We start from the raw sequence: 23290 nt of genomic DNA on the forward strand, positions 1-23290 counted from the left end.
GCTGGCTTGCCTCTACGTGCCTAGCTCTGGGCTAGGTACTATGGGTGATTAAAATTAGGCTTGTGGAAGCTGGCGTTTCATTTGGAAAAACAACTTGGTTCCATGAAACAAATTAGAGAGTTTCATAACATGTTTATATAATCCAGTGTTCAATTTGCAGTTGCAAATTTGAGGCAAGGTTCTAGAAGGCAGAGAGAGTGGTGTAGCCAGAAGTAGGCTGTTCCAATAACCAGTCAAGCTTCCTGTTACATATGGGTGGGTCTCTGTGCTAGACAATTGAGGCTCTCATAGTCCTTTTATTTAAACACTGAACTCTCACAGAAAATTCATACAGTTTAAGGTATTTAAGCTGCTGGTAAAGAAAGTACAGTGGTGGGATTGGCGAGGAGCAGAGGGTGCAGAGAACTGCAGATGACTATCACCCCAGCAAAGGCTGAGACTGCGTGGGGTAGCAGTGGGCAAGGAGCCAGTCAGGAGACCTGCATACTAACTGCAGTCCTTCCGTTGTCCAGTCAGAGTATCCAGATTTTAGTCAGTGTTGGTCATTGGGCCTCAGTTTCCCCATCTGAAAATGAGGGGCTTAGATTAAATCCTCTTTGAAATCAGCTACAATTCTAGTAATTCCTTCTGTCTAGAGTTGATTCCCTTGAGGCTCCCTCCAAAGTTAGAGGGGGGGTTGAGGTGAATGATGATGGCTTCTTTTCTTCAACTATTGTTTTCTACTTTTAGAGCAAGCACACTTGCAATATGCAATTATCATGTTTATTTGCAAAAGGCTTCTTTGAACTTCATCAAAACCATTTAATTAGCCACAGAATTGGATCTCCCTCTTGATATGTGCTTAGTCAATATTTCCCCCCCTCTTCATTTCAGATTCTGGTATCTGATATAAACCTGAGAGTTATACCTCGATGTTGCTCTAATTCATCTTCCAGGTAGTTCTATGGAATATTGTATACTAGCCCTTTAGATATCAATAGGTACCCTATGGGAGACAAGGGAGGGAGGTTTTTCTGCATAAATTTGGGAAAGATTGAGTCAAATAATTCAGCCGGTCCTTGGTCTAGGACTTTGCAGAGCTTTGGTGAGATTGGCATGCACTATGAACACCCAACACATAGTACATGGCACATCCCAAACTTTAGTGACCACAGAGCCTTTTTGCAGGGATCACCTTCAGCAAGATATATTGGTGATGGATGTGCATTTGGATTTCATGTTAATTAAATAAAGTCATGAAATTCAATCATGAGGTGGTTGGGCTGGGGTGGAGGTGAGGGAATCGTCTGAAATATTTGCAGAGTATTATTCAAATCAGACCAGGAATATTTAGAGCCATTATTCTTTAATGCTGTGAGTCTCTGAACAGAATTTCGTTCATGTTTTGCATCTAGTTTGAGTCAGTGCATACTTGCCGTTAGAGGCCATGCGACTGTGTAGGACAGGAATATTTAAAGGTCGCCAGGGCCACTTGGCTCAGATGGGAGAAGCCAGAATTTCATCCCCGTATGCACAAATTAGTTGAACATTTTCTCCAACTGCATTCCCAGAGAGGTAGGGAGGAGTCACAAGGAGACACTGTGGAGGAAACCGATGGGTGAATGTGGTTGGGTAAATGGCAATTTGGGGGCTGAGGAGCGATTTTGCTTCTTGGGTCCAAAAGTTGGATAACGGGGTTTTAAATGCAGTTCTTGATTGCTTTCCTTTTTCCTATCTCCACTTTTGATGCTTGTTTGTGCACAGAGCTCAGAGGAAGGATTGTAAATAAAAAACCCCAGTATTTGTTCCTCTGTGACCTTAAAGAATGAGTGGCTACAACTCATATATGTTCCCACTGGAAGTTTCCCAGGCCTTTTATCTGCCCTCGATTTTTACTGAACCACATGTAGAGAGTCACACACTCAGGGCTTAGAGGAACCTCCCCAGGCACCAAGGGCAGCTGCTTTATTTTGGAAGTGAGGAAAAAGAGGTTCCAGAGCCGTACAGTGACTTGCCCTGGGAACGCATTAGCTACTTAATGCTGGGATTACAGCCCAGTGCTCCCGGCACCGACCTCCCCCACCCATTCAGCTTCCTCTCGCATCTGGTCTTCTCATGGTATCCCATTGGCTTTTAATATACTTCCTATTAACATACTGCCTTATACTTCCCAAATTTTACATGGCATTGACACTCTAACTCTCATTATCTCTACCACATTTATATGAGAAACAATTCCATTAAAATAAAAAAGAAAATTACGAAGGGTGGAGCAGGACACCCTCTCAAATATCATCTATTTGAAAATGTTATAATGTAAATATCTATGTCATTTATTTTACCTATATTGAGGCTTACAAGTGTAAGTTTAATTCAAAGTTGATTACAGACACGGGTTTACAATAATTCATTGTCACCTACATTTTCCTAAATATGTAAGTTGTCAAGTCTATATTGATTCTATACTTACTGATTACCTACTAAGTGGAAGATTCTTAATGCAAAATTATAAACTTTATTTTTAAAGACTAAAAGGAGCAGCCTGAATCAGTTGTGTTAAATTTGGAATATGACTTTGAAAAACACCTTTCAAGCCCAACTTATTTTTATGGGAAATCATTTCAGAATGAGCCAGCATATTAAAAAACAGATTAAAAATAGTCTAATGGCCTTTTTAATATGGTTACAGTTACAACCATGCTCACCTTATTCCTAAAAATGCTTTAGTCTATATTTTTTTATTTTTAATGGCTAAGGTGCTTGAAATTTATCCTCTACATTCGTAATTATGGGATACTTAAAAACGACTTTAAGATGACATTTTCAGCTCATTGTTTACGGTACATTCAGGAGGTACATGCATGTGCCTATAACTTGAAAATGGAAACCATGGAAGTGTAATGGGTTCTAATTTGAACATGAATCAAAGACAGAGTTTACACCTGACTACAGTCATGTAACTCCTGTGAAGAAAATAGTTACCAGTATAGTGTTGTGTTTATTTCGTACTAGAGGCCCAGTGCACGGATTCATGCACGGGTGGAGTCCCTCAGCCTGGCCTGCACCCTCTTGTAATCCAGGACTTCTTGGGGGATGTCAGACTGCCAGTTTGGGCCTGATTCCTGCAGGCCAGGCAGTCTGACATCGCCTCGAGGGATGTAGCAGTGCTGAAGTGGCAGGTGGCCAGGGAGAAGCCCCCGCCGGTGCTGGGCGCAGCTCCGCTGCTGCTCATCCGGCCCTGCTGTGCCCACTGCCGCCGCCACTGCCCAGTAGTGCTGCCGTGGAGGCAGGAGAGGCTCCCGCCACAGCAGCCGCACTTGCCAGCTGTGAGCCTGGCTTCTGGCTGAGCGGCGCTCCCACTGTGGGAGCTCACTGGCCACCAGGGGGCAGCTCCTGTGTTGAGCATCTGCCTCCTGGTGGTCAGTGCACGTCATAGCGACTGGTTGACCGGACATTCCGGTTGTTTGGTCCTAATGGTTGTTTAGGCTTTTATATATATAGATGTGTGGTCAGTGCTAATTGCTGGAATGGCTCCTGGTGGTCAGAACTAACCTTACTGTCTTCCTTTTCCTTAAAGCTCCTTGGTTTGGGATTTCGGCACTCCCTTCAAGGCTCTGCCCTTTCTTTTCAACATCCTTGCCCCTTAGGCATCTTAACACATTGTTTGCGGGTAGTTTTTCTCTCGCGCTAACAGGAGGCGCGGGCCATCTTTGCTAATTTTTTGCGCAAATGGCAACGTTCAGTAAAATTACGATAACTTTAGTTTACGTATTTATATGTTACCCGCATTCTACCACTAGTCTATAAAAAACATATTAATACGTGTCCCGTGCTCTACTACCAGTCAATGTAAAACGTAAAAGTAAAATGTATAAATATGTTTCCCGCATACAATGTGTTAACTTATGCTCCAGGCACATTGAGGTGTTGGCTGCTCCTTTTACCCATAGTGAGTTTTCGCCTCTGCATGCTTGTCTTGCTTATGCCATTTCTCCACCCACAATGCTTTTCCCTTCTTTCTGTGCCCAGTCTTCTGTTCTTTAAGATTCAATAAAATATCACTTTTGACCGTGAAGTCTTCCTGCACAGCTCCAGGTTTTGCTTTCTCTTCTTTCTAAATTCCTATATGACCATATAAGGTTCCTTATACTTTCTATCTTTACTGTTATTTAAGGGCTGCTCTCTCCTTCAGAGGGAGGGTCCATGCTGCATTCAGCTTAGTCTCCTACAGTGTCTAGCACAGAGCCTTGCACACCAAAGACATTAATTTATACAAATTTATATGAAACATTGTTGAATGATATTAATTAATCAATTAATTAATTCAAACAAATGCTCCTCATTAGCAACTGTTGTGCTCAATGATGCCCTAAAGTGTCAGTACCAGACAGACAGATTGCAGTTTAGTTTTTGTAAATGCATTTGTGGTTAGGTAGTTTATATTTAGATATATTTGTTGTACAATAAGGCTGCACATAAATAACTCCATGTAAATCTGTTGGTTATGGTGAGGATTAAGTAGTAATAAAACTAACACTTTGTAATGATTAATGCCAGTGGGGCCTCCTCCTAACTCATTGCAGGCATTATATCAATTAATCCTTATAATAACACTAATTATATAGCTGGCCCCTTTTCCCTACCCCACATCCCTTCCCAGATAATGAAACTAAAGGTTAGAGAGGTAGGGGTTGAATGACTTTCCAAGGGCCCACAGCTGATAATTTGCAAAGCCTCAACTTGAACCCAAATCCACCTGACTCCAGAGTCAACTCTTACCATTTAATAAGAATGTAGTGGCCCTAACCAGTTTAGCTCAGTGGATAGAGCGTCAGCCTGCAGACTGAAGGGTCCCAGGTTCGATTCCGGTCAAGGGCATGTAACTTGGTTGCGGGCACATCCCCAATGGGTAGTGTATGGAGGCAGCTAAATCGATGTTTCTCTGTCATCGATCTTTCTAACTATCCCTCTCCCTTCCTCTCTGTAAAAACTCAATTATATATATATATATATATATATATATAAAACCTAATAATAGACAAACATGGTAATTGACCATACCTTCGCTATGCCTCCCATTGACTAATCAGCGAGATATGCAAATTAACTGCCAACCAAGATGGCGGCCGGCAGCCACGGAGCTGGAACGAGCAGTAGACTTGCTTGCTTCAGTGATGGAGGAAGCCAAGGTTCCCCGCCTGCCGTGGCCTGCTCTAAGCTACACTCAAAGCAACAAAGTTTCAATTATAGAAGCTAAATAAACCCCAGATACCTGCTTTCAGCTGGCTGTGGCCACGGAGCTGGAGTGCAGGAGGCTTTCCCTCCCACCCACCCTGGCTCGTTCTGAGCTCCACTCAGGCAACAAAGTTTCAATTATAGAAGGTAAATAAACCCCAGATACCTGCTTTCAGCTGGCCGTGGCCACGGAGCTGGAGCCTTGGGTTGCCCCTGGTGATGGAGGAAGCCAAGCCCCGGCAGGCTCTGAGCTCCACTCCAGGCTACAAAGTTTCAATTATAGAAGGTAAATAAATCCCAGAAAAAAAAAAAAAAGAAAAAAAGGAGAGGCTGGGAGCTTCAGTCGCTGGGGAGGCTTGGCCAGCCTGAAAACAGCCCTCAGCCCTTCACCCAGACTGGCCAGGCACCCCAGTGGGGACCCCCACCCTAAAGGTGGTATGGCTAGCCTGAAAACAGCCATCAGCCCCTCACCCAGGCTGGCCAGGCACCCCAGTGGCACCCCAGTGGGGACCCCCACCCTGAAGGGCAAACGAGCTGGCCCCCACCCATGCACCAGGCCTCTATCCTATATAATAAAAGGGTAATATGCAAACTGACCCTAACAGCAGAAAGATTGAGAATGACTGGTCACTATGACACACACTGACCACCAGGGGGCAGACACTCAATGCAGAAGCTGCCCCCTGCTGGTCAGTGCACTCCCACAGGGGGAGCTCTGCTCAGCCACAAGCCAGGCTGCCAGCTGCCAGTACAGCGGTGGTGGTGGGAGCCTCTCCCGCCTCCTCAGCAGCACTAAGGATGTCAGACTAAGGATGTTAGACCTGCTCTCCACTGGCAAATGGACATCCCCCGAGGGCTCCCGGGCTACCAGAGGGATGTCTGATTGCCAGCTTAGGTCCAATCCCCCGGGGAGCGGGCCTAAACCAGCAGGTGGTCATCCCCTGAAGGGTCCCAGACTGTGAGAGGGCACAGGCTTGGCTGAGGGACACCCCCCCATGCACAAATTTTTGTGCACCGGGCCTCTAGTATATATATATATAAAAATGTAGTGAAACCTCATTTATCCAGAGAAGAGTGTGACAATGACCTTAACCCTCCCAAATTCAGCATGACATCAGAAATCAGCAAAAAAAGTAAACACATAAAATAAAAGACTTTAGGGTAACCAGAACAGTAATTTCTAACAAACTATGTTATCTTTTTGCCCAGCTCATAGCAAAGGAACGAGCTAGAGGCAGGTGGTTAGAAGCAGGTTCGGGGACAGCAGAGGTGACAGCTTAGTGTCTAGGGCAGAAATGGAGCAACCTAAAAAAGCAGATGAAGAACTTGATTCTTCTGGAGCACATTAATGATGACTCACAATGACAGGGGCCCCGAGTCATCACTGTGTTCTCTCTAACAGTGACGTGTGTGATGCATCCATGTACGGCTTCCAGCGAGAGCAGTTGGGATGGCACAGTATTCAGAGGGGTTTGGCTTTGGTTTCCTGTGCTGCTCACTTCCTGAAGGGGCGTATTAAACGAGGAATTACTGAATATATATGCAAGTATAATGTACGCAGTATGCACATATGAACTAAACCACACACAAAACAAGTTAGAATGAGTCTCTGTTTAGTATTTTGATGTCTTTCTCTTAGAGCTTTGAAAGACCCTACAAGTCTTGCTGAAAGGTGAATTAATTCTCTGCTTCCCCATCTGTCAGCCTTTTGGTTCTTAGAGTTTTCTTTCCTCATTCCATAGGCAAAGATTTGGCCCACAAACCGCCAACATTGTTAACAAACATTCAGCCTCTTCCATAAATGTATCCGGCTTTGTTTTTTCTTTCTTTTATATTTTAATTTCCAAACAAACAAGCAGGAGCCCAGGACCCTAAGCCAGGCGCGATTAAGGAATGATGTCCCTTCTTGACTGAACTTAGAAAAACAAGCCTTGAGAAAGAGCTCATTGTGCTGTTTCAGACCACAGGGCCTGGCGTTGCCGGGTCCAGTCCCTCCTCCTGGAATACTGCGGACCTCAGGAACTCACAGCGCTTCTCCAGCTCCCAGATGGTCAGGATGGGTTCCAGTCTTTAATGGGCCCAATTGGCTCGAGATTTACGTCCTGGGAAGAGAGCTGGAGAAAGTTTATTTAAAAAATAAATTACCAAAAAAAATAAATAAATAAATCAACCCACAAAACCAAAGGTAGTTGAAGTATAATGTATTCCGTTTAGCTCCCCCCCCCCCTCCGCCCCCAAAGCTGTTATTTTGAAAGATGATCTTGTTGCTGTTTTGTTTTGTACTGTTAACTGCATTGACTCAGGGGCCGGGTAGTTTATTTGGTAAGAAGAATTGGGTGGTATGTTTTTGCAAAAGCTTATGGAGGCTGCCAGGAAGTTTGTGGAGATGAAGTAAAAATGATTTTTTTTTTTCTTTAGTAACAAGATTTTTGAATGGGGTGGTATTGATTATTTCTTTTTGTAGGTTGATAAGGGACTTCATTGAATCTTTATCCTAATTATTAGGGGTGGTTAATGGCATCATGGAATTTATTCATTCAGCATTTCAACAAGTACAGGGTGAGGCAAAAGGGGGTTTACAGTTGTTTGTATGGAAAGTATGATTAATAAATAATAATAAAAGAATGAACCCTGTGCTTCGCGTACTCACAACTGTAAACCTACTTTTGTCCCACCCTGTGTTTATTGAGTGTCTACTAGTACCAGGTACTGGTAAAACTGGAAACACCATAGTGAAATCAAGACAAAGTTTATATCCTAATGGGCTTATATTCTAGTTGTGGGACACAGACAATAAGATAGGAAGATATATCTACACCTCCGTACTCTGTATCTGTGTCTATGTCCATATGAGAGGGATTTCAGAAAGTTATAAGAAATTCTGCTAACTACTCAAAAGCTAGCTTTCAAATTCTTCATTTAACTCAGTCCCTGAGACTTTATGTTCAACAGTCTCCTCTGACATTCATCCATAGAGTTTATCTCTGGGAATTCATGTAACCCAACATATTTTGCTAAACATTGGTTTAAATTTATGTTGTTGAAAGGACAAAGGGAAACCAGAATGTTTGTGAAACAGTAACTGCCTCCACTGGCGTTCTCTCACGTTCCCTGAGAAATCATAGACTGCCTTTGAGACAGGCAGTTCTTGGGAACAAAAAAATCTGTGTTATGAAACCCAGAGAAGTCTGATTAGGGAGCAAACCAGAATACACCGAGGGCCTCAGAAAAGCTGGTGTCCCCTGATTTATGTCATATCCACTTCGGGGGAAACAGAGATATAATACGGAGGTTCAGCCAGGACAGTCTCCATGAATATATACTTTTCATATTTCAGCTTCCTTCAGGAACTCCCGAAGATAATTTTTTTTTTAAATGCTGTCTTTAACTACAGAAAGATGAATGTTCCAGAGTGAAGAGAAAATCAGTGTTCTTGTTCGCTCACTACCACTGTGTTGTCTCTTTAAAAAATCCTTGGATGATTTGGTTCTGAAGCTTTAATTATGCTGGTATGTTATGGTTTCCTTAGTTAAGTGTCTGCTTCATGTCCAGCACTCAGCACCCCCTGCCTATCTCAAAAGAGATGGATATTATTATCCTAATTGAGGAGGAGGGAGAATGCTGTGAGAATTATTAATACATAAATTAAAAAATTAATCTGGAAAGTGCTTTAGGATCCCCAAAGAGCTCTTCCCAAACACAAAGCATCTTTCATATTATTGTAAGTATTCCCACAGCGCAGATAGGCTGGGGCAGTAATGAGATGAGTAAACTGAGGCACCGAGGGTGACAGTGGGTGAGTGGGCCAGCACACCTTAGAACCCAGGCCTTTGGATGGGTAACACCTAAAACTCGCCCTACCAGGGACCACTTTAGGCTTTTTCTAGTCATTAGTGTTAACTTTTCCCAGAGAAGAAACTTTTCCTTCATTTTACCTCTTCTCTGTAAGTCTTTGCTTGTTTTGGACTTTTTGAAAAAAATAACTTTTTTGTGTTGAAAGTTATTAAGGCTAAAATATTAAATCCTAAGGCCAGTAATGAAAAATCACTGGTGTGCTTTCTAGTAATCCCAGTTATTCTTTTGGCTTTGTGGCTTGGAACTTCAATTTGCATTTATTTCATATAGACCCACTGGTTGGAAAACATGCATAAAGGCTTATCTTGGAATGGCTCTTTTGTTTTGCTAAGAACTCATTCTCAGCTAGCCTCTCACCCATGAGAAGGATTTTTTGGGTTTTTTTTTTTTTTTTTTTTTTTTTTTAGGACCTACTATGTTCCCAGACAGAATCTTTGAAGATGTAGGAGAAGCTGAGGACCCAGTCTGCCCTCTCAGGGGTAGAGCTAGGGGGAAAAGCACACAAACCAGCAATTATGGAAAAGCAACAGACAATATTGGGGAGGGACAGCCTTGGTCGTATAAGTATGGTTGGTTATCAGTCAGGCAGGCTTGCCACTTCTGATTGGTTCCCTGAGCATATTTCTTAACTCACCTGAAACTCATTAGCTAATGCCCATACCTGCCCCTCATACTAGAGAACAGTAGTCACTGAAGCAGCTTCACACAGTACTTGGCACATAATTAGAAGACAGCAAAAGGCCATTGCTGCAGAAGTCACAGTGGAGGTCATCACCACCGCCCATTCAGTGTGTGCTGGAGGGTTAGAGATAGTGCGTGCCACTGGCTCTCAGAGAAGGAAGTAGTTCCCAATTGCCCTTTCCCCCAGAATTCTACATGTGTTCATTAACAGGTATTTAAAAATGCTAGGTACTCCCATTTACCTCCATGCAGGTCACACTTCTGCAAGAGGCTTTTGTCCTCTCCCATGCTCCTCTCTGGGCTGCCAGACTTTGCAGACTGTCTCTTTTGGAGTTGTGCATCCACCTCCATACACCCTCCCCCTCCCTTCCTCCTGCCCCCCCCCCCCCCCCGCCCTGTCACGCACACACACACACTTACACACACACAATCTTCTGTGCGTTCATAGAAAAGATAAAAGTTCCTCTCTCCTGTTTCTTGCACTTCTGTTGAGGACAGGCGCTATCCACCGCCCCCTCTCACATGTTCCATTTCTCTCACAGCCACAAGAGCTTCACTTTGCACCCAGAGGTCATAGCGATGTGCCTCACCTGGCCCAGCCCCACAGGATACTTCTGCTCTTGTGCTCTGAGTGTGGAGAAGAAAATGCTCAGCAGACAAGGAGCTTGGCCAGGCAGCCTCTCCTGGGGCCTTGCAGAGACCATGTGTGTTTCCTTCATTGTAATGGAACATTTTAAAATGATTTCTTCTGATTACAATGTTAATGAATTCTTATTGCTGAGAAGTTAGTGAACTCAGAGAGGTATGCAGAGGGAAATTAAATGACCCATAACTTTACCATCTAGTGGTACCTCTCTTGATACTTTGATGATTAGGGGGATGTTTAGGCAAGGCATAGCATGGACAAAACAAAGATGTCAGGCAAGGATTGATATTTTTATGTATCCACATGCCATACTTTCGAGAATGTCTAAAGGCAACATGGGAAGTGAGACTAGAAAGGGGGATGGATGTCAGGTCTAGGAGCACTCTGAATATTATTCCAAGGAGTTTGGAATTTGTAAATGGGGCAGTTGAGGCAGCTGAGAGTTTGAGTCAGGGAATGGCATGATGAGGTTGTCTTTGAAGATAATTCTGGAGGACAAAATAGAAATAGAGGGAGAATATTTAGAAAATAGTCTGAGTGAGAAATGGTAATAAACTGAATAGGAGAAAGTGAAGAAGTAGAGCCAGTGGTGTTCAGGTGTGTGTGTGTGTCAGGGCCGGGGGAGGGGTAGGGGAGGGGAGAGGAGGGAATCAACATGACTAAAAGGAAAATTGAAGGGAGGAGAAATAAATATGATCTCAAGTTTTCTATTTTGGGTGTTTCAAAGGATAGCATTCCCTTACATGTGAAAGTGAACACAGAGGCAAGAAATACATTGACAGATAGTAAGATGATAAATTTAGCTTGGGTCACCTTGAAATTGAGGGGGCAATTAGACATGTTTGGGGAGATTCTGTTACTGTTGCTAATCAAGGTTTGGTGCTTAGCCAAAGAGGTCAAAGCTACAGGTGGAGATTTAGAAGTGGTTGAGTCAGTGTGTGAACTCAAGAAATGTTAGGCAACTAAAAACAGAGGAAAATATAGAACAAAAATTGTGACAGTTCTCCAATTAAGAAGTTGGCAGAAAGGAAAAGTTTGAAAATGAGGAACACAGCAGCCTATGAATAAGAGATGCGGTCTGGAAAACACTTATTTGCAGGCATAAGAGATTGGTTTCCTTCCTGGTGTTTTAAATAATTTTGGTTAACTTGCCCAGCCATCAAATTTCTCATCTGGAATACATATCCCACAAGGATGGGTTTCAGAGATAGTGACTGTGCAAGTGCTTTGGTAACCATTAGACACACTGCAAGTCGTATATCTTATAATTAGTGTCACAGTGGAGACTTCCAAGATGGGAGAAAGTAGTGTCAGATGCTACAGAGTTTCAAGAGAATGCTTATTTTTAGCACAACTCATTTGATTTGTAATTTAAGGAAGTTCAGTTAAAGGAGTGACTCTGTTCTCTAATCACTTAGAACAGTATTTCCCAAAGTATGGATCATGTGTCCCAGGCAGTACAGGAGACAGTTTTGGATTTGACACAGACATAAAATAGAACTGAATCACATGGTGAGAAAGCCATTCTTCATTTGTTTCTCATTGAATCCTTTGGGTTTATGTTAATAGAGAAGGTCTCAGTTGGGGCATATAAGTCTGTCACACCTCACACTAACTACTTTCTATTTTCAGTAAACTCCTTCAGGTTGTCAACATGATTCAGCTAGAATTTAACAACATCAAATTAACTTTAAGATTACCGTCTAGAATACCTCCTTATTTTGGCAGAGGATACCAGTTTTTTAGTTACAGTAGTGATAGAAAGTTTCCTTTTTTTAAAAAAATTTTTAAACAAAAAGGTAATCAATTTTTAAGTACATAATTGTATAGGTGACATACAGATATGGCAAACCTGAGAAAGTGGTATTTTAATGATGGGAGTTTGGAAAATTTAGATTTACTCGAGCCCTTCCTCCTTCTGTTGCTGAGAGTGACTACCTTAGTTCAACCAGGTTGGAACGATGTAGGAAATTTATTCTGGAATGTGTGTGTGTGTGTGTGTGTGTGTGTGTGTGTGATCTTTGGGTCTAGACTTCCAGATCCAGACCCCGTCCTTCCCCTGAGATGTTGTTGGGTCAATTTTTTGAAGCCACTGGACTTTTTTTTGAATGTTTGTGTCCTTAGGTGTTGCAATGAGAGTGTTAGTTTTAAATGATTACTAGCATTCCTTTGAGAAATAAATTCTATGATTTTTGGAGTTATTAGTAAATAAGCCTATGTTTTCAAATGGATAGAAGTCAGATAAAATATTTTCCCTCTGTAAGCCATCAATATCATGTGTCAATGCCAGAGACTGTTCCCAGACTAACATCCACAGAAAGAAAAACACCAGTGAATTCATTTTCTAATGATGATTCATATTTTGCCTCATTTGTGAAGCTTAGTGATTTCTAGAAGAAATCTCTGCTTTAGTTGGGGCAATTGACTAGAACTGAAAATGAAATTACATGTGAAAATGTGTGCAGTTCTCTGAGCCTAATGCTTTATGCTAACACCCTACTCTCAAATCAGTAGAGTCATCACTGTCATATCTAATCAATTAAAAAATCCCATAAATTTTATTCCTCAGTGTAGCAGCACATCTATAATAATAAAAGCATAATATGCTAATTAGACCAGATATCCTTTTGGACATCCTTCTGGATGACCTTCTGGACAACCTTCAGGACAAAGCTGCGGTAGGCAGGGGCCGAAGCAGAGGCAGGCAGGCGGCGGGTGGGGGCTGAGGCAGAGGCAGGGAGGCAGCTGGTGGGGCTGAGCCAGAGCCAGCCTCCGCTGCGGTGGGGGTCGAGCCCCTTGCACGAATTTCATGCATTGGGCCTCTAGTAGGTAATATAAGTCCCTATACTTAAAAAAGACATCTTCACTCATCTATTTACTAATGTCTTTCCGTATTTAAAAATACTTTTCCTGGAATAAAGAGAGGGGAGGTGAAGGATTTTCTAACTGCCTGGAAGTCCTCCTAAGTATTATTGTGATTTAACGTTACTCGACATTCTAAGTAATTCTTAAAAATAGAAGCATACCACCTATTTGGAATATAACAATATGGCGACTTTAACCATCAAAAGCACAGCCAAGGATCAGGGAGTAATTGAAAAATAGATATAGCATAAGGATAGAAATACATACACACACAGTCTTTGGATCTGAAAAATTTGAGTTTGTTACTGCTTTTTAAAAGTTTCCATATGGACAATTTCTTCTGTATGGGTAGATAGTATTTACCACTGTGGTTTTTGAACTATATCATCGTCACTTTTTGCCCTAATGAGGATGATCTTATACAAGCAACTTAACCATTTTAAAATTCTGTTTTCACATCTGAAAAAAAAAGGATAATAATAAAAGCCATTGCTCTGGCCAAATTAATGTTTAGATGTAAAATCCTCAGGAGTGTAATAGATACTGCCTAGGACCCTCAATGAGTATTAATTCCTAACACTGCAAAGACACTGTCTGAACAACAGATTAAACGTGCACTTGATTTTGGAAGATCATCTTTTACCGCCCTGTAGAGCCTCTTTCTTTCTCATATTCTCTGTATAATAATAAACTTGATTTCCTGATTTCAATGCTTATAAATAAGAACAGCAGATTAGAAGGTACAAGGGACACCGGAGGAAACAGACAAAGAGACTGAATAAAATAGAACTAAGTTTAAAACCAAAGCTACCTGGTACCATTTGGTATGGGGAAACAGCCTCTTATAACCTCAGAAGTCACTGAAGGATTTTCTATATCACAGTATATATACTAGTAAAAAGGGGTATTCCGAGTGAAGACCTTGATTTCTCAGGGCTGAGTTCAACGATACACACTTTTAATATGATAGCAACTCTAGTTGCTGCTTATTTTATAAAGCATAATGCGCACTTGGGAAGAATTTCAATATGAAAAGAATGAAACTTGAAGTCAATAGTGTTTTGTGCCTTTTCCGGGTAAACCCTTAGCCATCCAAACACGGGGCCATGGCAGTGGACTCAGCATCCAGGGGGTTTACTGAAGTATCTTGTGTGACTCCAGCAACTAAGCTAAAGCTCCACACTGTGGAAGCAGACAGGCCTTTCTAATCATTTTATGATTTTTGTGCCAATAGCCTTTTCTTTATTTTTCAAGAAAGAGCGTTTGACAGAAGTTACTGTGGATGTCAGCAATATCCGCTTCCCCCACATGTTCCCCCAGGACTCCGTGTTAGGACAGTGGACTCAGGCAGGACCCACTGGCTGGTATTCATGGGTGTCACCTTGATTCTCATGGTGTCACCTGTGATTCTCGGGGCAAACATTTGGATTGGGCCTGGCTTACACATTAAAACAAAAGCCCTTTCTAAGTTATCCCCATAAGGACAGCGCACACATACGTTGGTACAAACTGAAGTACTAACCCATAGTAGACTGACTCAGTTCCACAAATATTTGAGCTAAATGAATGTGAGAGAAGTGAAGAAGTGGGCAATGGCAGATACCACAGAGAGAGAATACATAGAATCCAGCACCATCAGACGTCAACCCGTCAAATACCAGGGCTGGATTTTTCAAAGAACCAGATAATGCCAGTTTTATGGCCACTAATAACATTTCAGTTATATAAACAAAGATAAAGAGCAATAAAAAATAAATTCTGCTTCGCGGTGAAATCTGATTGCCAACAGGGTTCAGAAACGAGCTTTCTCGTTGTGCACGTGGCATTGTATAATGGACCAGTGATCATTCTGCAGGCCCCTCCCCAACCTTCCATTTCCCTTTTATGGACAGTCCTTAGTTCTGCCAGATCCATAAACTATTCCAGGGAGGCAGGTTAAAGCCCTTTGATTGTGCCTCTGGTAGTTAATGCACCAAATGGTCTTTAGGGGCATTTCATAGTGTGCTCTGCAGCTAATCAGAGTGCCTTGGCCCAGTGATTTCCTACCTCTGTGCTTTCCACATGTTTAAGGGCTCAGTTCAAATACCAGGCCCACCGACTTCTGGAGAGACACGACAGAGCCCAGCTCTGAGTGGGGTGTCTGCTTTAAACAGAGATTTTCCAAAGGATATCCTGGTGTAGATAAATCATTTCACTGGGCCAGGCTCACTCTGCAAACCAGGAAGCGCAGTGCCTGCCGTGTAGGAGAACTCCGATAAACTTGTTATGGCTGTCCTCTGAGCACTTGTAAATATTGTTGTCCGTGCCTTTTATTTAGGCTCCTTCGAGATTGTATTTAAACACTGACAGGTTCATTATGTGTTTTAAAGCTTTGTTTATTGAGAGCTGATAGCAGAGTTGCAAATATGAGTCCTTTCCATATTGCAATGACATTTTTTTTCTCCCAAATGTCTCCCCTAGTTGATCACTCCCCATGCCATCCGCGTGCAGACCCCTCCTCGGCACATCCCTGGCGTTGTAGAAGTCACACTGTCCTACAAATCCAAACAGTTCTGCAAAGGGACTCCGGGAAGGTTCATTTACACAGGTAAGAGCCACTGCAGGGGTGAGCACAGAGCTGCCTTGGCCTCGTGGGTCTTTCACTTGATCTTGTATGTATAAGTGTGTATTTTTTTTGAACTCTAGTTTCTGTTAAGAACTGTTTTCTTTCTCTATTTCACCATATGCATGACCAAATGAGTTGCTGCTATTATTATTATTATTATTAATTATTATGAATTCACCTGGATGGCCATGTTGAATGACAGGATCCATCAAAATAATGGGTTGGATTCCTCAAGAAGCAGAATGAGAAATAAAGGAAGGGGGAAAGGCCCTAGACAATCCTGAGTCTCTCTGGATCATACACCATCCGTGCTGGTGTTGGCTTGCTTTATGGAGTCGGATGTGCTTTAAAGAACAGTGCGACTTTCGTCCAATCTGGGCACAGCTTTTGTACTGTAGACAGTTGGTAGTTTGCACGTTGACTTCTGGGTTGGTGCTTTGTTTCCCTGTAAGCTGCAGTTGGCATGCGGATCTGCCTCGTGGTAAGAAGCTAGGGTTACAGGTGGGAGGTGAGTTCCCTCCCATCAGTGGAGAGAAGCAGGCAGGTTCTCTATGGAAATACACTGAGTGCATGGTCTGAGTGCCCACTGTGTACTTTCAGAGATCTTTGGATTGTGCTGTGCAAACTGGATACCCAGGGATCTGTTTGCAACTCAGATTTTGATTCAGTAGCTCTGGGTGGGGGACCTGAGAGTCTGCATTTCTGACAAGCTCCTGGGTGTGACTACTGCTGCTGGTCCAAGGACCACAGTGGGACTCATGTACCCCCTGATTCGTAGTAGTCATCCCTGCATAGCTGTCTCCAGGAAGTGGTCCCATGTTTCCGTCTTCATTCAATAAAGGACCAGTGCAGTCTGTTAACACATCCTAATTATAACCATACAATTCAATAGACACATTTATTTTGCTGTGGCATTTTACCTCAAAGCATCTTACCTTTTGTATTTAAATACCAGGAACAAAATCAACCATGCTTCTTAGTGTCTGTCTCTCTTTCTCTTTCTTTCCCCAACCCCCTCAAAATTATAAAAACAATTAATGCATCCTGACCCTTGGAAATGCCTCCCAGCCCTTTAAACAAAATGCAGGTTTGGTGCCTGCTTGACGATTAGTTTTAGTTAATTGAAAATTATAGGATTGACCCAAGAGGAAAATTTTGTTTGCACTCCAATCACTTTTACAAATTAAGGAAAATTACCACAATTTTGTTTAGCTAAGGTTTCACACTGAGTTCAAGAAATTAGCTCAGCCATCCCAACAAAGTCAGCACTTTGTTAGTGAGCACTTGAAAAAAATAATAGTCTATCTGGAGTTTCGTGGTGTATACAAACGAAGCATAGAGAAAGCGGCGATGCTTTATAGAAGTAGGCCAAGTGTTTTTAATTAGGCTCATTGGTTCAGCGTAAGTTTTGAAGAACAATCAAACTAGCAGATTAGCTGTTTCTTTTAAAGCTAGGATTTCTTGCCATTCATTTTTCCCATGAGAACTTCCACATAGCACTACTTTTTTTTTTTTTTTTTTTACAAGCCTCATTATGGGCCTGCAGGAAAAGGACCAATTGCAACTTCTGATACTGTAACATTCCCCACCATCATTCCGATGGGTGGGAGTTTTTCACAATGTTCCTCGCTGAACTCGGTGTTCTGGAACATATTACAAAACCACAGAGGCCAAATGTTTTCTCTGAGGAGTTTGGACTCTGCTTTTGGCCGAAAACATTTAGGCTTCGCTGGCTGCTTATTTACTCTGCTATTAAGAACAAGAAAAGGAGAAGAAAATGTCGTGTGGTGGGAGGTACGAGAGGCAATCAGGCATGATTCCGCCTTGGTGACAACGTCCCTGCCCATTAATGGTTCCATTTTGTGGTCAGGTCTCATTTAGAAGAAATTATTTTTAATCAGTGTTCAACAAAATATCCCCTTGAGCCACCTGGCCATAAAGTTTTTTTTTTTTAATCATCCCCATTAAATTACTTAACTTCTCAAAAGAAAATAGCTAGGGACCCATCATTATTTGGAATTTTTTTTTTAACCATTTAAAAAAAAAATTGCCATCAATTTAAGAAATCACATCTTGGAAAACCCGTATCATAGGGGAATTAAGATCAAAGGTAAAAGGGGCGCATTTGCCAGTCTAACAAAGTTAAGGTTAAGAGGGAGAAATCCTGGGTGTGTGTGTACACTTGTAAATGTACAAGAAATGTAAAGTATAAAAAATACTTCTGCTGCCCTCAGACTGTGGGCAATAGACAAGAAGACTTCGTTTTATCAGCATTCTAGGAGAGAGTCTAACCTCTCCCCATGTGGCAAAAAGAAAAATTTGAAGAAATTGGCAGGAAAACTCCCCCACTGATGTAGTCGGCTGTTAGCAGTCACGGTGACATTATGTCCTTTCTAACAAAAGGGAATCTCTGTTAAAGGCTGAGCTATACATGGGCCTCTTGATCATTAGCATGAAATGCCTGTACCCAGGGTCACTTGTTCATGGTGGTGCTCCCAGCTCCTGGTTACCTCTCAGTTTCCCTCTCTGCTTGCCACCGCTCACTAGTGAAGGCATAGAGGAGGGCGGGAAAACCCCTCCTCTGTCCATTGTATGAGAGCACAGGTCATTGCAAGTGTTAGCCCTGCTCTTCCCTCCACCCACAGAAGCTCACACTTCATTTTCTTGAACATCCACAGTGTTTCAAGATGTGAGAGTTGGTTTTCTGCATGGGGAGCCAGCCCTCCTGTTTCTTAATGGAATGTCACTTGGAATTTTTTCCTTAAAAAAGAAAAAAAAGAGAAATATCCTAAGACTTAAAAATCACAACCCAACCTGAGTCACAGTTGCTGTTTTCTGAGCGTGTGTGAGAGGGTTTGGGTGTATAGATGTGGAAGTCTCTGAAAATTCATAATCGTTGAGAGAGAGAGAGAGAGAGAGACAGACAGACAGACAGACAGACAGCATGGCCTAATCTATGCAAATAGAGGCAGACTTTTCGAGGAGGGAGGGAAGGATTTGACTAAACACAGATTGCCTGCAAGCTGGCTCCACTTGTAAGGACTGTGAGCGCACCCTCCATCCTCGTTCTTCAGCCCAGGGACATGTGAGGGATGCTTAGCTGCCAGATGTGCGGGTCTCCTGTGGTTGCCCAATCAGAGCGCAGCGAATCCCAACTTTATTAGGCCAGAGAAGCTCAACAGCACTTTCCCAGTCTTCTTTGTTGTGGGCAGTTATTCTTACGGAAACCCAGGGCAAGGCTGACTTTAAATGCTCAACGTTTTCTAATAGAAGGAAGCAAACACCCTTTCCAACCACAGGACTGTTTTCAAAGCCCTCCCTCTAATCGGGTTTCTGGTCAGTCGGTCCAAGAGGAAGCAAACGTCCCATAAACCCCCAGTGCCATGGAAGGGGGTCTTCCCAGTGCCTTTGTTATTCTCCCAGCTTGTTTTCCTGCAATTGTGACATCTTTAAGAGACTTGAATCTTGTAGGATTGTAATCTCTCCGGCTAAACTTTAAGTAATCTTTGGAGCTGACAAAAGACTCTTAGGAGCCTTTAGCTGCTTCTTCAAAGTTCTTAGAATTGGTTTTCCTGTTAAGAAGTGGCCAAATCCAAAGGCAGTTTTTACTTCATTCCAGTTATTTCTCTATTGGAGAGGCTGCTACCTTTAGGGAAAATGTTGCTGGACAAATGGGCCACTGGGACAAGGTTCGACCGGCTTAGGTGTGCACAAAGAGCTGAATACTGCCTGTTCCCTGCAACGTTGGAGAAAGCCCCAAGGATAATAATCTAACCGCTCAGATGTGTGGTTAGGTCACTCAGACTATTTCAACCTCCAGGTTCTCCCATTCTTAACATTGTTCACCAAACTTCCTGTCCCTGTGGAAGGACTGAACCAAATCCCTATATATTAGTCTCAGAATTAACTTTGAAAAAAATTCTTCCTGGAAATGTTTCCTGTTTGTACCTCATGCCCAAAATAACTGCATATAGAAGGGCCATTGTATTGTAGCTGAATCTGCTGTGAAACTCAATGACATGCTTGCGTGTCTTTCAAGTTTTTCTTTTTTCTCTCCGTTCCTCTTGTGTTCTCCCTCTTCCCCCTCCCTCTTTCCCCCCTTTTCATTTTCTTCCCCCCATTCTTTCCTCCCTCACTTCCAAGGATATGGTACAACATAGTGATTGATTCTAGGATTCAAGAGATCATAGGTGTAGATCCAACTCTCAAACTCTACCACTTACTAGAGAGGTTTTGTTGGGGACATTGATGGCTCTGCACCACAATCGCCTCATCTTTACAAGGGAATCATACTTTACTGGGGTTGTTTAGTATCAGAGAAATGTATGTAAAGTACCCAGCATGAGCTAGCATGAGCACCTAGCCAGATATTGGGTGTTTACTTCAATGACTGATGGCCATCATTATTATTCATTCATTCCTTGCCGAGTCCCTACCATGGCGTAAATGTTTTCCATGTATTGTTTATCTTCTCCAGCATTTCCCTAGAGGTTTAAGAAATGTCCTTTAGGATTTGTAGTAACAAAACTGTAGGCATTAGGAAATTAAAGAAACAAGTAATGCCAATCAACCACAAACAAAAAGAGCAAACTATAAATAAGGTAATAAGAAAAAGATTTATAAATGTGAATATAAGAATTTTGATAGACCAACTATTTTCTCAGGAATGGCCTCAAGTAAGACATGTTATAATAAGGCAGCTTTGATTCGTCAAGTTTTCTGATGTTGGTTTTTCAGGAACAACATACACCTGTTCTCTTGTTTCCTACCCCTAAACTCCTACCCCTCCTCTGGAGGTCACAGCAACATGGATATAGTCGATCCCCAGACCCCTTCAAAGGTGTTTAAGTTTTTGAGGAAACACCATACTGTTTTCCACAGTGGTTGCACCAGTCTGCATTCCTACCAGCAGCATAAGAGGGTTCCTTTTTCTCTGTATCCTCGCCAGCACTTGTCCTTTGTTGATTTGTTGATGATAGCCATTCTGACAGGTGTGAGATGGTACCTCATTGTCATTTTGATTTGCATCTCTCAGATGATTAGTGACTTTGAGCATGTTTTCATAGGTCTTTTGGCCTTCTCTATGTACTCTTTTGAAAGTGTCTGTTTAGGTCCCTTGCCCATTTTTTGATTGGATTGTTTATCTTCCTTTTGTTACGTTGTATGAGTTCCCTATAAATTTTGAAGATTAAACCCTTATCGGTGATAACATTGGCAAATACGTTCTCCCATGCAGTGGGCTTTCTTATTGCTTTGTTGATGGCTTCTTTTGCTGTGCAGGAGCTTTTTATTTTGATATAGTCCCATTTGTTTATTTTCTCCTTAGTTTCTATTGACTGAGGAGCTGTATCAGTAAATGTCTGCAGCAAATGTCTGCTATTTTGCTGCCCATGGCTTCTTCTAAGATTTTTATGGTTTCCCGTCTTATGTTTAAGTCTTTCATTCATTTAGAGTTTATTTTTGTGTATGGTGTAAGTTGGTGGTCTAGTTTCATTTTTTTGCATGTATCTGTCCAATTTTCCCAACACCATTTATTGAAGAGATTGTGTTGACTCCATTTTATGTTCTTGCCTCCTTTGTCAAATATTAATTGAGCATAATGGCTTGGGTCGATTTCTGGGTTCTGTTCTGTTCCATTGGTTTATATGTCTGTTCTTGTGCCAGTACCAGACAGTTTTGAGAGCAGTGGCTTTGTAGTATAGCTTGATATCTGGTATTGTAATCCCTCCAACTTTGTCCTTCTTTCTCAAGATTGCTGCAGCTATTTGGGTCTTTTTTTTTAATTCCAGATGAATTTTCGAGAGTTTATTCTAGGTCTTGAAGTATGTGCTGTTGGTATTTTAATGGGGATTGCATTGAATCTATAGATTGCTTTGGGTAGTATGGACATTTTAATGATGTTGATTTTATCATTTCATGAACTTGGTATATTCTCCCATTTGTTTATGTCTTCCAAAATGAGGATATTTTAACAGTACCTGCATCTAAGGAAAAGATTCATCAATGTAAATATCCTCCTGACAGTGCGTGGGACAGAGCTCCCTTAAAGGAACTCAAAAAGAAGGAAGTAGACAATGGAATGTCTTTTTTGAAAATCCAAAGATTTGGTAATTACAGCACATTTTTATTGGTATTAAATATGTCCCAACTTTCACGTGATTAAAGAAATTGTTTCTTTCTAGGTATTAGAGTAGGAATCAAAAGACCTGAGTTCTAATTCTGTTTTACTACTTCCTTTTGTTACTTCTCACAAATATTTGTGGATTGCCTGTTCTATTCTAGGCAATGTTCTAAACCAGTTCTAGGCAATTTTTTAGAACTGTATCGAGCAAAACCAGACATAGTCCCTGTTTTTATTGATCTTATAGTCTATGAGGGAACACAGACATTCATAAGTTTACTATTTCAAATCTGGTTAGTGTCCAGAAAAAAAGGTAAAGAGTTTCAGACAAGCATATAACAAAGGAACCCCAACTGATCAGTTAGAGATTTTCTATCAGGTAAAGATGCATGAGCTCCAGTTTGAAGGATGACTAAGAATTAACCTGGCCATCAGAAGAGGGTTGGGTAGAAAGGGTAGGGTTGGGAAAAGAGAATACATGTTCTAGCAGAGAGAAACATGTAAGGAAGCATTGAATGGCATTAAATGTGACATCTTGGAAGGCTGTAAGAATTCCAGGGAGGCTGAAACATCAAAAGAGAGAATAGCAAGCGAGAAGCCTGGAGAAGTAGTTGGGGACAAACCAGTGCAAAGCCTTGTAAGCCATGGGGAGGAATTAAGTTGTCATCTTAAGAGCAGTGGGCAGTCCTTGAAGTGTCATAATGACAGGTGAACATGACCCTATTTTCACGTTGGGGAGAAAAAACTGGCTGAATGGAGCAAAGGAAACCAGAATGGATGTTGGTAGATCTGTTGGGAGGTCATTGCAGTTGTCTGAGAAAGGGACTTGGTGACTTTAATTTGGGTGATAATGGCTGGAGATGGCATAAAGTGAGAAGATTCAGGAAGTATTTAAGAGGAAAAATGCACAGGACATGGAGATGGGTTGGATGAGGAGGTAAGGAAGATAGCAAGCTTAGGCTACCAGAGTTTTGGCTTCCTCTGCTTAATAGATGGTGGGGACATTCCTCCTCTGGGTATCCCAAGGGTCTTGTATCAATGAAAGAATGGGCATGAACAAGTTTTAACACATATGTTAATTATTGTAAAGACATAACTAAGCACATAGGGAGAATTGGGGAAAAGAAGGCAAGATTTGTTTTCTTTTCTATCAGATCATTTTCATTTGGGATTCAGCTGAATGAAGGCTGTGCAATGAACACTTGACTAGCAAGCAGTTCTGCCTTAGTGGTGTCCTAATTGGAAGAGACCCAGGAAGAAAGAAAGATTAACAGGCTGCTCCTGTCCACATGTCTTGAATATT

General features: G+C 41.9%; 1 protein-coding gene across 10 annotated transcripts in view; it reads left to right on the forward strand.

Moving 5' to 3' along the window:
* The window catches only part of EBF1 (EBF transcription factor 1), a 391060-nt gene that overhangs the window by 292656 nt on the left and 75114 nt on the right, over nt 1-23290 (forward strand). For all 10 annotated transcript variants that reach the window (XR_004968347.1, XR_004968348.1, XM_036314278.1 and 7 more), the window contains exon 10: nt 15722-15848. Coding sequence is in view for 8 of the 10 variants with exons in the window: in XM_036314278.1 (XP_036170171.1) it covers nt 15722-15848 (127 nt within the window). In the remaining 2 variants the exon portion in view is untranslated. The remainder of the gene's footprint in view (nt 1-15721; nt 15849-23290) is intronic.

The sequence above is a fragment of the Myotis myotis genome, unplaced genomic scaffold, assembly GCF_014108235.1.
Source record: "Myotis myotis isolate mMyoMyo1 unplaced genomic scaffold, mMyoMyo1.p scaffold_m19_p_6, whole genome shotgun sequence".
Taxonomy (NCBI): Eukaryota; Metazoa; Chordata; class Mammalia; order Chiroptera; family Vespertilionidae; genus Myotis; species Myotis myotis.